The 14,776-nt window shown below is 41.8% G+C and overlaps 1 protein-coding gene across 2 annotated transcripts; it reads right to left on the bottom strand.

The window, feature by feature from the left end:
- Positions 1-105: 105 nt before the first annotated feature.
- On the bottom strand, positions 106-14,151 carry trpc4b (transient receptor potential cation channel, subfamily C, member 4b). Of its 2 annotated transcripts, none has more exons than XM_086080380.1 (11): positions 14,019-14,151; positions 11,199-11,601; positions 8,833-9,351; positions 5,763-6,099; positions 5,534-5,673; positions 3,133-3,446; positions 2,866-3,061; positions 2,579-2,773; positions 1,823-1,864; positions 1,648-1,737; positions 106-1,573 (listed from the first exon to the last, which is right to left on the bottom strand). In XM_086080380.1, exons 2-11 carry the CDS (start codon positions 11,574-11,576, stop codon positions 1,124-1,126), a joined length of 2,661 nt encoding a protein of 886 aa, XP_085936506.1. In that variant the 5' UTR covers positions 11,577-11,601; positions 14,019-14,151; the 3' UTR covers positions 106-1,123. The 2 variants fall into 2 exon arrangements, with proteins under 2 accessions (XP_085936506.1, XP_085936507.1); XM_086080381.1 differs by lacking the exon at positions 14,019-14,151 and adding an exon at positions 12,720-12,788.
- Positions 14,152-14,776: the final 625 nt, after the last annotated feature.

Here is a 14,776-nt window from a genome sequence, read left to right as displayed (position 1 = left end):
ACTTCTCCATTTCACGCAGTAATTTGCTGATACATCAATTTAAACAATGGCAATATCTTTGTAAGCACCCACAAGAAAGAAAAAAAAAAGTGAAAACACAGCATATTTTTTTTGGGCAGCATGACCCGCAAACTTTCCCGGAGTTGCCTTTCCTTTTATTCTAGTGTTCACACATGGGGGGGAAAAAAAAAAGGAAAATCAAAGCAATAAGTTCTAAAAATGTGTCACAATAATTTAGTTGCATGGCACACTGCACTGTATAATTTGTAGCAAATTTATGTTTTGAGGTTACTTGAAACTGCTTCATCTACTAAAATAATGAATAATTTACTGTAGCCATAACATGAACCCTTAAGTCTGAACCAAAGTTAAAATAAATAAATAAATAAACAGACAGCCAGAGGTAAAAAAATCAATGAATAAATATAACCTTACTTGACACATTATTTTTAATGCCCATTTTGTTTCAGCACAAATCAGCACTGGCCTGATTATGACGCATTTTCATGTAACACGCTTGACACGATAGGAGCGTCTTCATTTAATAAATTACTACAAAACAGAAAGAAAGGAAAAAAGAGACATCTATTATTTGTGGACATCGAGATGAATGCGTGCATGGTTGAGGTCATTAACTCATTCACTAGCATTTGCACTGAAGCAACCCCCTTCGCTCCCGGCTGGTTTACTGGCTTTTGACTAATTTTGCAAGGCCCCCAGAATATTGTGTTCTATTGCTATAAAAACATGAAACCTACCCAAAAAAAAAGATTAGTCTCTTCTTTCATCAGGAAAAAAAAGTTTCCAGTGTTTTGCAGCAATTAGAATTAGAATATAGCTAAATGTCATCATTAATCTGTTTAAAACAGTGGGGAAAATTGCTTCTTTTTTTTTTGCAACATGGCCCTGGTTGATCTCTTATACTGTGCTGCCACCTGCTGGTCGCTTTTTGTAGTAGCTTCCAGTGTTTTAAGAATCAGCCTCAGGTCAGAGGCTGCATCAAAGCCTTCTTGTATGCTCTAGCATAATAAAAAAAAAAACACATTTAAAAACATAATACGTTTTTGGGACCATGGCGATATTTAAAATAGAACGTTTTTCTACGTTTTGGGGAGCAAATGAGTTAATGTTTGCACGACGCCTCCTTCTCTTGAACATCCTCCTCCACCTCCTGTGCGACTTCTACTATCACCCTCGGACTTTTAAGCTCACGGTTCGGCCCGCCGGCGCTTTCCGAACACTTCGCGCACTTCTCCGAGGAGGGGTTGATTTCCGTCCGTCTGGAGTGCCCCGGCGTTGCGACGTCACCCAAGCGACTTTCGGCAGCGGCCGCGCCGCCATTGCTCGGACCGCCGCTCGCGTTGCCGGCTGCGCTCGGCCCGTGGGCGCTCAGGTCAAACACCTCCAGCCTCTGTTGCGCCTCCTCCGTGCACCATTTCGGGGAGTACTTGAAAGAGTTCCCGGCGTAAGCGAAGGGGGAGCTCGCTACTTTCCCGCAGACCCGGCCTTGGCATTTGCCCTTCATCATTCCCAGCACTTCGCAGCGGAAGCTGGAGATGTCCTGCTTGAGCTCCTGTCAACGACGGAGGAACAAACGTTTGAACAAGAGCGAATGAAGATCGCCGCTTTTTCGCAGGTTTACGCTACCTTGAAGTTTTCTTCAGTCAAGCCTTCCTCCGTCTTGGCATCTCTGATCATTGCAGCGACATATCGCTTTACTAGGTTTCTCAAAACCTCCTGAAAAGTACACAATGCTAATTGTTGGTGTTTCAGTCCTATCGATTCTTATGAATAATTTTAGAGGATGGAAATGGGCCCTTACCTGATACTCGTGGTTTAACCTGACGTTGTCCGCTGCACGCCTCTGTAATTACAGAAATAAATGTTCTTTTTTTTTTTTTTTTATACTAAAAGTGTGTTTGTATCTGTTTCAGTTTTGCAGCAATTGGCATTAGAAAATAGCTATGTTTCATTATTCTTCACAAATCTGGGAAAGAGAGTTTGTTGCAACGTGGCCTTGGCTGATCTCTTATACTCTGCTGCCACCTGCTGGCCGTTTTTTATAATAACTACCATTGCTTTAACCTCCCAAGACCCCGGACTCTTGCATAGCATGCATTTTTTTATTTCTCTTACGCTATTTGGGATGCCCGGGATGCTTTCTGTACTTTGGATGTCGGCATGTGTGGACATTCGTTTTATATTTCAAAAGAATAAATAAATACAGTCCCCTTTGAGTCGTGATGAGCAAAACTGCGAATTATAAAATGCCAATTGTGCCCCTGTGAGCAATATGTATCATCTGCAGTGCTGCTAACAATTGCATAAAAACGTATTCAAAAGTACATCGTAAACATTCTCCATTTTGCATTCTTGCTGTCCTAAACTGTAAATTTCAACTTCTCAACGTGCCAAATGCGTTATGAAACGTATGACGTCTAATCCCAAGGTATTTTGGAGTCATTCGGGTCACAGTGTTACTTTTCATGTCCACTGGCGGCCATTTTCAATTCTTAGGTCATAGCTAATCTGTCCATGTCCGGACAGATGCGAGAAACTGCAATCAAAGTTAACTTACCCCCAAACTTTCAAAGGTTTCGAGTATTTTTAAGCTGGGCCTCCGAAGCACACGTGCTTGTATCCATCCTGTCAGATAATAAAACGACTTGGGACTGGGTATTATGTTGAACGGAGACGGCAAAGTTCCTCCCTCTTCAAAGTAGCTCATCCATAATTTAGTTCTGGCAAATTTCCACTCTATATCTGCGTGGTCCTTAAAAGAAAATACGAGCCGTTCAATCAGTGGCGTTGGCAAAAGAACACAAGACAAATGGGAGCGGTTAAACAACAGAAATGGCTACTGACAGCAATGTGCTGGTACGAGTTGTTCATCATGGCAATTAGCATGTTCAGCAGCACCACCAGGGAGATGATGTTGTACGTGCCGAACATGGTGGTGCCGACAAACTCGGTGAATTCGTGGTCCGGCTTCACTCGCGTCACGTAGAGCGAAATGAGGCCAAACACGGACCAGAATAAGGACTGCAGCGTCTCGAATAACCTGAAAAACAAGCGCAACATACATCAGCTTGATCGCGCCGGTTAAATAAAGCTCTTCATCAATCCGCCTACGTTGAGAAGGCGTTGTTTTGCTGCATGCAGCGGATCCCCTTGCAGTTGTCGCCCACGTCGGTTCCGTAGTAATAGTAGAGCTGGCTGAGGCCGTTGGCGAAGGCCAGCAGCACCAGGCAGTAGATGAAGAGGAACTTGAGGATGTCGAGGAGCATGCGGCCCAGCGAGATCTGCAGCGGGCCCAGGTGGGAATTGGCGGTGAAAAGGCAAATGAGGCGCAGGGAACTGAAGATGTTGGCGATGGCGAACAAAGCCTCGGCGATCAGAGTCGGGTGCCACATTTCCCAGTTGCGGCGGAGTTTGTGCCCGCTGTACTGCAAAATAAATGTCAACGCGACGTCGTCAAAGAAGAAGGCGGGCGGTTCAACTCTGCAAATGTCTTCGTGGTTACGCGGCAGGCGGCGTCTGTCACAACCCGTAAAAAATTGAAATTGTCAAGCAATAACAACACGTCCGTCGTTTGTTAGCTTGTACTTGGTAACTCATCATCACAATTTTTTTTTTTTTTTACACGGCCTGTAGCTTTACCTGGCTAACCTACGGAAGAGGATTAGGGCCACTGAAAACAGGAAAGAAAAAGGTTGGCAGGATTCTCACTTTCTCAGAATTTTCACTTTGAAGTCAGAATTCTGACTTCAAAAAATGAGAATTCCCACTTTCATCTCAGAATTGTGAGATGAAAATCAGATTTATCACTTTCAAGTCAGAATTCTGTGATTGAAGTCGGAATTTTCACTTTCTGAGATTAAAGTCGGAATTCTGAGATTAAAGTCGGAATTCTGACTTTGAAGTCGGAATTCTGACTTCAAAAAATGAGAATTCCCACTTTCATCTCAGAATTGTGAGATGAAAGTCAGATTTATCACTTTCAAGTCAGAATTCTGTGATTGAAGTCGGAATTTTCACTTTCTGAGATTAAAGTCGGAATTCTGAGATTAAAGTCGGAATTCTGACTTCAAAAAATGAGAATTCCCACTTTCATCTCAGAATTGTGAGATGAAAGTCAGACTTATCACTTTCAAGTCAGAATTCTGTGATTGAAGTCGGAATTTTCACTTTCTGAGATTAAAGTCGGAATTCTGAGATTAAAGTCGGAATTCTGAGATTAAAGTCGGAATTCTGACTTTGAAGTCGGAATTCTGACTTCAAAAAATGAGAATTCCCACTTTCATCTCAGAATTGTGAGATGAAAGTCAGATTTATCACTTTCAAGTCAGAATTCTGTGATTGAAGTCGGAATTTTCACTTTCTGAGATTAAAGTCGGAATTCTGAGATTAAAGTCGGAATTCTGACTTTGAAGTCGGAATTCTGACTTCAAAAAATGAGAATTCCCACTTTCATCTCAGAATTGTGAGATGAAAGTCAGAATTATCACTTTCAAGTCAGAATTCTGTGATTGAAGTCGGAATTTTCACTTTCTGAGATTAAAGTCGGAATTCTGAGATTAAAGTCGGAATTCTGACTTCAAAAAATGAGAATTCCCACTTTCATCTCAGAATTGTGAGATGAAAGTCAGACTTATCACTTTCAAGTCAGAATTCTGTGATTGAAGTCGGAATTTTCACTTTCTGAGATTAAAGTCGGAATTCTGAGATTAAAGTCGGAATTCTGACTTTGAAGTCGGAATTCTGACTTCAAAAAATGAGAATTCCCACTTTCATCTCAGAATTGTGAGATGAAAGTCAGAATTATCACTTTCAAGTCAGAATTCTGTGATTGAAGTCGGAATTTTCACTTTCTGAGATTAAAGTCGGAATTCTGAGATTAAAGTCGGAATTCTGACTTCAAAAAATGAGAATTCCCACTTTCATCTCAGAATTGTGAGATGAAAGTCAGACTTATCACTTTCAAGTCAGAATTCTGTGATTGAAGTCGGAATTTTCACTTTCTGAGATTAAAGTCGGAATTCTGAGATTAAAGTCGGAATTCTGAGATTAAAGTCGGAATTCTGACTTTGAAGTCGGAATTCTGACTTTAATCTCAGAAGTGAGAATTCTGAGAATAAAGTGAGAATACTTTTTCTCTCTTCACTGGCCCTAATCCTCTTCGGTACAAACCAGACTAAACAGCTGCCACCCCCTTGACACAAATTACTACTTTCCTATTAGACAGGGCTTGGGCAGCCTCTTTTTTCTCTTTATTTTTATTTTAGGGCATTACAGAAAGGAATTGCACACAAAGATGCAGCCAAAAACTAGAACCAATAGGTTCGTCAAAAAAAAAAACAGGAACTGCAAATAGGCGCACGGTTGATTGTATTGTATAATACTTTTAATTACTGCTGAGATGATTGGTTGTGAGTGTGTCTTCCCAAAATCCTTGCCGTTCACATTATTCAACCAAAACGATCACTCGCGCACGACCACGCATCCGAGTTCGTCTCCTTATATGCAAGCGTACCTTTGCATATGCAACAATCTTCAGGGAAATGGTTGCAAGATATAATGCGTTCATGATGAAGTCCATTATATTCCACCAGTCGTCCATGTAGTCTTGGAAACCACTATCCCACATCTGCTTGATCTCCGTCCAGATGAAACCTTGAAGGCACAAACAAATGGCGGCATTAGGATCGCGCCGCCACCAGGAAGCCCAATTAAAGACGGGAAAAAAAAAACACTCTTTTTACCGATTACCCAGGGTAGGATCATCCATTCCACCACGGTCGGCGCCGGGCCCTGAATGTCACGCTGCGGGGCTTCAATGTGCTGCGATGCCAAGAAGAGCAGGAACAGGAATGTCAAATAGGAAGCGGCGTGACAGATAAACTTGATGAAGGGCTTGCGGATGAATAAGCCGTAACGGCTTTTGGGCGAGACCAAGTAAAAGATGGATAACACCGGGAAGAGGAGTCCGATGAGGATGCACGTGAGGAGTTTCACTGCCCAGTGGCGCCTTCGCCAACCTGGGATCTCGTCGTACCACCGGGAGGCCAGCAGCTGCTGGCAGTTGGGCTGGGCGACAAACTATCAATGACACAAAGAAAAATGGATAATAATAACGAGGGGTGTCACGTAATGAGCATTTTTAATCGGAATTAAGCGCATGGCTTCAATAGTTAACTCACGATTAATTGCAAGTTTTATATCTGTTTTAAATGTACAATAAAATGACAATATTTTTTTGAGTTTTAAAAGTGGGGAAAAAAATTTTTACTAATAGAAATATGGGCTGCAACTTTTAGTCATTGATAGAGTAATTTCATAATGCATAAAATTGAGTTCAAATTCAAAAGATGTCCTGTGAGATGGCATTACTGCATTTGCAAGACGTTGATGACAGCTCAGTGCATTTTTTTTCTTTTCATATTGAGAGCTACGAATCTAATCTTTAACATGAATTAACTTCAGAAATTCTGCACATTTTTTAAATTGTCAAATACAACTTGACCCCCAGTCTCCACAAATATGGGCATTATTATGAAATCGATTACTGCTAGATTTTGACGTGGACGTCTGCTGCGTTGTGACCGGGATTCCCCCAGTAGAGGCTTTCCAAATAAAGGGCGCTCATTAATCGAGCGTTTAAAAAAAAAAAAATGGTGGTATTAAAGGAATCGGTGGAGGCTGGCTGGTGTCTGCGGATCTCACGCGGCTTCGTCTGTCCTTCCTTCCTTTTCTCGGTCTCTCCTTCGGTCTCTTGAGGCCTCCCTGATTTTATGTTTTTTTGGATTTGTTGGGGTCTGGATGTTTCTTGGGTTGGGGAGGAGTTCTGGTGGGGGGGTGTCTGGTCGGTGCTGGATTTCACCTTCCTTGGTTTTCTTTGGTCCTTCCTCGGGTCTCCTGACGGCGGTGTTCGGTTTAGGTGAACGGTATGAGATTTTTTTCTAATAGTTTTTTTATACACGCACGCACGCACGCACGCACATACACATACTCACCCACACACACACACAAAAAAAATAATAATAATAAAAAATAAATAAATAAAGAGCAATGATGATGACATTTCCGAAAAAAAAAAAAGAAGAAAAAAAAAAAGGAACTTTAATTCAAAATGAACACGCTAATTTTGATATTCCTAATAAAACCCACCTTAAACTAAGAAAACTTCTGATGGAATAGTTGAAAGTAGAAAATAATTTATCATCCCTATTTTCTAACAAGTTGTTGAATCTGCTTCTTATCCTCTTGCTCAAAACCACCGCAAGATGTCTTTTTTGTGGTGATGAGAGTTCATTTCAGCTTAACCTCGTTACAGCCAAATGGAATCACTCCATATAATGGGGTGGGTGACGATGAGGTCATCTTTCCAGCACAGAAACCCTTCACATCTTCCCATCTTTTGTCTCGGGAGTGGCCAAATTGCAAGTTGCGGCTGCAGGCGCGAGCGTGGCACCACGGATGGCATCAAACAGAGGATTCGTTTGCATTACTGCATGATTGAAATCGGACCTAAAGTGTCGTTTCGCGCGAAACCCTGGGAAACAGGAAGTGATTTTGTGGACAACTGCTAAGTGCTTGTAATGGTCTGCAGCTCGTCTGTAACCGCCTCGGAAAAAAAAACACAATAGCAACCTGTCAAAAGTTTGCGGTTTACGTCGTTTTTTGCGTCAACGTGCAATAAAATGAGCAACATTGTGGGGAAGGCGCAGTAGAAACTTGGAATATCTATTTAGCTCACATGCTACGAGTTGTAGCTTTTTATGACAAGAGCTTCAACTAAGTCCAAACGTTCAGCAAGTGCTCAGTCGTTCTGAATCATAAATCTTCATCCCCCAAGACAATTGGGGCAACTTTCCATCTATTTCAACTTTCTGAAGGCTCAATAATAATTCACACACACCATCTAATAGCAAAACTTTCTCCTCATGATTCAACTATTTCAAGTTTCATGGAAATAGCCATCACGTCGTCATTATCACCCTCAAATCCAATTGCCACGGGACCGAGGAGGCGACGGTCGGTAATGCACTACATTAAGAAAGCAGCCTTGCAATTACGGGCTGCCCAAAATTCCCTCGGGACCCGTCCCACCATTTAGACCCATTTGTGGCTCATCTTGACGCGGTTCTTGTCACGAGGCCACTTAAGTTTACGGTTGAGTCCTTTTATATCTAACGACGGCCTCATGTCTCATTTCCTTTTCTTTTTATTTTATTTTTTTCAGGAGCAATAAAAACGTTATCCACTCAAAGATTCATCTTTAGGATCATAAATGTATCGATTCGCAGGATGTTGAATGTGTTTCAAGTGTTCAAGTGACAACATACTGACATGCGTAGGTTATAAATCGTAAAGACTTTTAAGGAATGTTTACTTTTAAAGTCAATCATCTGATCAAAACGTCATGTTCATTATCCTCAATTGTTGCTGTTTCGAACAGCAAAATAATCAGAAAGGCTTTAAAAAAATAAAAAAAAAAAATAAAGAAGGCGGCAAATTTGCCAATGGCCAACTGCAGTTGTGGATTATTGTTTCAGTTCTGGAAAGTCCTCACAAAATGGAGAGTAGACCACGACTCGTTCCGCTTAAACAAAAAATACGACTTACTAGTGATGGCAAAATGAAGCTTCATGAAGCACTTGTAATATTTTTTGACTCCCCTAGATGGTGCTCTTGATTTAAATATAAAGGCTAGTGCAAAGGAAATGGATTACATTTCCACTGCATCTTTCAACCAAGAGTGGCATCTAGAGGAGTCAAAAAAATATTACAAGTGCTTCATGAAGCTTCATTTTGCCATCAACTACGACTTACCTCTTTCTGGCAGTATTTGATGGCCAACTTCACCCGCGCCAATTCGTTGCCGTTCTCATCCAGCAGCGGGTTGATGTCATCGCGGTAGTTGAGGATGATCTCCAGCTCCTTGGAGCTCCTGGTCTGGTCCAAGAGGTCCTTGGCAAATTGTTTGCACGTATGCGACAGCTCCTCGTACTCCGACTTGAACTCGTTCTCCACCCGGCTGAGCTCCTTCAGCTCCCAACTGAGCTGGAAGGCGGTGAGGAACGGGTCCTCGCTGGACAGGGCGATGAGCGACGGGCTGGCCAGCGCCTTGTACACGTTGAGGTGGGAGTGCGAGTGGCGCAGGCCGTCCACGTCCAAACTGGACACGCACTCGGGGCAGTCGCACAGCACGGCGTGCGGCTGCGGTATGGAGACGCCCCGCTGCACCAGCAGCTTGATGATCTCGTAGTTGTTGGTGTGGGCTGCCAGGATGATCGGCGTGATGTCCGGCGTGAAGTCCGAGAACTGCTTGTCCAGCAGTATGGGTGGGAGCTTGACGGGAAACGACAGGTGCTTCAGTTAGCGCCAGATAGGAAGTCGGTAGTACGGTAGTACGGTAACGCTATCCGTCAGTCTGTCAGTTGGTCAGTCTGTTGTCTGTCTGTCTCTCAGATTGTCTGTCAGATGGTGTCTCGTTTGGTCTGTCACCTTCTGTCAGTCTTTCTGTTGGTTGGACTGTCAGTCCGTCTATCCACCCGTCGGTTTTTGGCAGTTGGTCTGTCAGATGATCTGTTGGTTGGTCCCATTGACCTGGGAGACGTCGGCCCTCCCCACATTTTTTTTGTCATAAATATCGGACGCGATTCATCTCTAAGATGGGTTGGTCCTGACCTATTTCAGACCCACTGGGTCAAAGTTCAATTTGTGTACCCAGCCTAAGCTTTTTAAGTTGCGGGGTAGCTACGTTGAAATTCTCAGAAATGTTGTCGGAACAGTTTAAAGTAGCACTAAGGAACTTTTCGTAACTCTTTTGATGAAACATCGACCTAAAACTAGTTGCATGGTACCTTTGCCATGGCCTGAAGGGGTCCGTATCGTTTTTACTGGCACTAAGCAACTTTGAGGAGGATGGTAGGAACACTGCCACATAAAAAACTACAAATGTGCTGATTGCTTTATGCAGGGGTGCTCAAGTTCGGTCCTCGAGAGCCCCTATCCAGCCTGTTTTCCATGTTTCCCTCCTGCAGCACAGCTGAATCTAATCGCTCAGCTAATCGGCAAGCTTTGCAGAAGCCTGATAACGATCCTGATCGTGAATCAGGTGTGTTAGTGGAGAGAAACACGGAAAACAGGCTGGATAGGGGCTCTCGAGGACCCAACTTGAGCACCCCTGCTTTATGGCATACATTACTTCACTCTTTCCTCATGCGTCACAAAAGACGGAAGTCAATTTGAATGTTGATGCATGATTACTTCTTTCATGGCAGAAGCTGGAAAACAACAGAAATGTTTTGTTTAAGGAGACAAAAAAGAAAAAAAAAAAGAAGGGAAGCTACCCGGATAAAAGGACAGTCAAGGATCAACATTGGTCCGGCTTTCACTCGCTGGCTGAGCTAAAAAAAAACGGAGCAATGCGCTTGTCCTCATGGGAAATGTAGTCTTCCTTCAGGCATAACATTACCGCTTTTGTCCATATGGCGCCGCCATAATCAACAGAAACTGAAAGTTCCCTAGTGTTGCTTTAAGCATCGTAGTTTGTTATTTATTTACGAAGTATTGTAAACTATAACAAATAAATATAATGAAATACAATGTAAATATAAATAATCTGGTTGTATAAAGCTCTGATTCCATCTCGGGTTGGCCGGTTACCACACGGTTACTTCACTGTTGCTTTCTCTTCCATCTTCCTGGCAGGGTTATTATAGTTTTGGAATTGTTCATTTTAGTTCGTTTTTATTTTGTTTTGAATTATTTATTTATTTTTAGTTAGTTTTAATTAGTTTTCATGGCGGTTCTGTTATTTTTTTATTAGTTTTTTTTTTTTTTTTTATATGCTCAGTTTTGGTTGAGTTTTTGTTAGTTTCAGTGTTAGTTTTCTTTCTTTTTTGTCTTTTTTTTTTTTCAAGTGTAGTACTTTTGTGCCAAATGTAATAAACACGATGATAAAATGAAAAAACGCATTTCTTACCTAGCGTCGCATTTCGGCTGAATTAAATGAAAAAAGCAGGCGAGCTGAGCCAAAAGTCAAGCAGGCAAAATAGTCGGCTCGGAACGCCGTCATCTGAATGTGCTTTTCTATTGGCTGCTGCTAAATGACGTCAACTCCGAGTAACACGCTTTCAAGCGTCCTTATTCCGGTTAATTCCGGGGGGCTCGTCCGTTCCTCCCATTTTTACCTGTTTCTCACCACTGGGCTTCTTGTGGTTGAGCAGCAGCTCCACAGCGCCCACCACCTCCTTGCGGATGGCGTGCAGCAGGGCGTCGCCTACGTGCACGTTGTAGCTGAGCAGGAGATCCACGATCTCCAGGTTCTCGTTCTCGATGGCGATGAGCAGCGCCGTGCGCCCCAGCGAGTCCACGCAGTCGATGTTGATGCGGAAGTAGATCTCGGCCTCCTCCAGGGCTTCCTTCACTGTGGCGTAGTCGCCTTTCCCCACCGCCCCCAGGTAGGCCCGCTCCAGGGCCGAGAGCTCCGACTCGGCCCGCACGATGCGAAGGGGGATGCGGTCGCAGTATGAGGAGCTGTCCGTCTTCTTGTAGTACAGTTGGGACATTGTTCACGCGGCTGCCCCGCCTCCTCTGATCACATACAGAATTGGCTTCATTCTCGATGGGTCAAGTCTGTGTTAAACTGAGTTGACTCATTTTTGATTTTCTCGCCGCACACTGATTTATGAGTTTACAGTAAACCTTCCTCTGTCAAAATAATTTTTTTCTACAGTTGTTAACACATTCACTACCATAGACGGCTATAGACGTCAAAGATTCATTTCGTCTGGGCTGGCAGTGAATTAGTTAAAGGTGAGATCTTTAGTTTTCACTCAAATGAAAGTGTGGTGGGGATTTTGTCATCATCCACCAACACCCCAGCCTGTATTTTGCCATTTTGTTGTGTTTCGCCATGAGAGGGACGTTTGTGGGCGGAAAGTCTACGTTTACCCCTCCAGCCAATCACAGAGCAGGGGGCGTGTCGCTGAAGGCAGGCGCAATGTTGACGAGAAGGGTGGGGGTTGAGCCGTGGGAGGAGTCCGTTTTGAAATGGTTGTTTACAAACACAAACGGACAAAACTAAAGACCCCACCTTGAACTCGATTTTGGTCAAACTGTTGTTCAGACTAGGTGTAATTACACTGTTGACTACTAGATGGCGGCACACTAGTTTGAAACTGTAAATTTGTTGGAAGAAGGAAAACAGGAAGTATTTCACACTGACCTGAATATATATATATATATATATATATATATATATATATATATATATATATATATATATATATAATATTTATTTATTAATTTTTTTACTTTTCGTCGACTTTTTAATTTTTTTTAATTGAATATTGCAAAACATACAATAGCCATTCTTAAAAATGACAAACCGTTGGCTGAAACAATTGTTGACTATACATAACAAAAGAAAACAAAATAAAAATTTTCATACTGAAATGCCATGATAGCCTTTTGGTTACGAGAAAACTTAATTGACTCGATGTACTGCCTGATTTCACAATGGAAAGCAACAAAAAAGTTTTTCCTATGTAAGAATTTACATTTATGAAAGAATGATAAGATTAATCATATAAATCTACCTGGGCTTTAAACTATTTCTTTTAAAGTCATAGAGATCAAACAGTACATCTTTCCAAAACAGTTCAAAATCTCCATCAATCGTTTCAGCAATAAATTTACAGATGACTGACCTGAATATATGACTGTATATAGCCGATAGCCCACACACGCCCGCGCAAGCTGTTGAAGTCACAGGGCGGCCATCTTGCTCCTCCCACTTCGCGAGCAGACTGCTGTGTAAACTATACGGTATACGTACAGATGAGACATATACAGCTCGTAGGCAGTTAGTATAAGGCCGAGGGCGGGTTGGGGGCTTTGTGCCGGGGGGGTTACTATATTTTTTAACAAGTACAATTATTATTATTATTTTTTAAATAACAAGTGGAGGGTATGTTCTGCTTTGAAGACCCCCTTCTTCTTTTATTGCTCAGTTCCTTAGACCCCAATATTAGATTTGGCAGAGACATCTTTCGTTGAATTACAGTTCTTCTCCTTTTAATAAAAAATATACAAGTTTCCTCCTGTAAACATCATTAAGCATATCATTTATAAATTTATTGAAGGCAAGTTGTAAAATGTCTGAAGTCCTCTTGTTTATGTTTAACACATTTAAAACACCATAAAATCATGCTATTTCTACGAAGTACTCTCTCAAATATTCTCCAATTTCGATACTGTAAATGTATCGGATCGTATGCCGAGAATACGTTTCGTGGGAGGAGCAATATGGCGGCCTCGCGGCTTCAAAAGTCCTGGCCTATCGGCTATCCAGTCATATATTCAGATCAGTGGTATTTCAACACAGCCTCATTTTTGTTCACAATTATTGAATGCCATCTTCTGTAATCCTACTTTTTCCAGAGATGTTTGGCGTCAATGCATATGAGCCATAAAAAATATATATTTAAAAAAAACTGCCAAATGATGAAAAGGTCGAAATGTTCAGGGGACCCCTGACTTAACATAATGTTTATGTTTGGAGTACCCCGAGAATGGGGAGAACTTAACTTTATTTATAGAGCACTTTAAAAACAAAATGTTGTACATAAAGTAAAAATCTGACATAATATAAAAAAGACATGCAAACTTGACCCAGGCAGGCCAGAGCCTCCAATACTAATTATTATTATTATTATTATTATTATTATTTTATGTTACAGGTATATAGCAACTGTATAGTAGGCGGAATAAATTACATTTCTGTCTTCTCTATTTGTCTTCTTTTTTTTTTGTATATTTGTACGATTAACCAGGCTTTTACTTGTCCAAGCAGGTTTTAATTTATACAAACCTATTATAAGATCATTTAACTCATGTTATAAATTGAGATATAAACGAATAAAATTACACTATAGTATGTTTTTTTTTTTTTTTTCAATTAAGATACTTGCACCCCTATTGAATAGAAATAAAGAAATTGGCTTTACCTTTTCCACGGTGCAAAAGTAGCCACTCGGTAAACAAACAGAAAATGTCAAAGAGAATTGAGAGGGGAGGCAAAAAAAAAAAGCACTCGCTTGTTATGCTCTTCTCCTGAGTAAGAAGTCGTCCAGTGCACAGGACACACTAACTCAATGACATGTCAAGCCTCGCCTCTCCCTCCTCTACGGACACATCCTGCCTGTCAGGCCGCCGCCTCCCTCTTCATCTCAATGCTTTCGTTTCAAGTCTTTGCTTTGTTTTCGTCCCTTTTCTTTTCCCTCTGGAGTTCTGACACTTTTCAATTGAAAATGTAAAAGTCGTTGAAGGAAGTGTGGTTTTGCGCCGGACGCGCAAGTCATCGTTCTCCTCGCGGAAGCTATTATCACCCACAGGCAGACATTCACAGGACACTTATTAGGAAGAGGTCTTTCTCTCCGTGTAGTTTGAGGAGATTCAAAATAAGAGCGGAATTGACCTTTCTGTTAGATGCCATGGTTGAAAAGTCACATGAAAGTCGAAAGGTAAGCAGAGCTGCATTGAATTTTGTTAGCTGCACAGATGTTAGCGTCTGAAAAGTGTCAACTACTTAATGGCGTTGTGTAGTTGTTGACGCGATGTGTTATTTGTGTGCCAGATGCACAGATCGGCTCGGTAATTGATTACTTGTATTGCTGGAAGTGCTGCCTCCGCAAGTGAAAATTAATTAGTCCTTGCAGGTATTATTTTTTTTTAACTGCTTGCCTAGTCACAACACCCTTGCTCT

The sequence above is a fragment of the Leptonotus elevatus genome, chromosome 7 (genome assembly GCF_054856555.1).
Source record: "Leptonotus elevatus isolate MCC_2025b chromosome 7, RoL_Lele_1.0, whole genome shotgun sequence".
Classification (NCBI taxonomy): domain Eukaryota; kingdom Metazoa; phylum Chordata; class Actinopteri; order Syngnathiformes; family Syngnathidae; genus Leptonotus; species Leptonotus elevatus.
The sequence above is the reverse complement of the archived record's forward strand: the minus strand, read 5'-3'. Positions and strand labels throughout refer to the sequence as shown.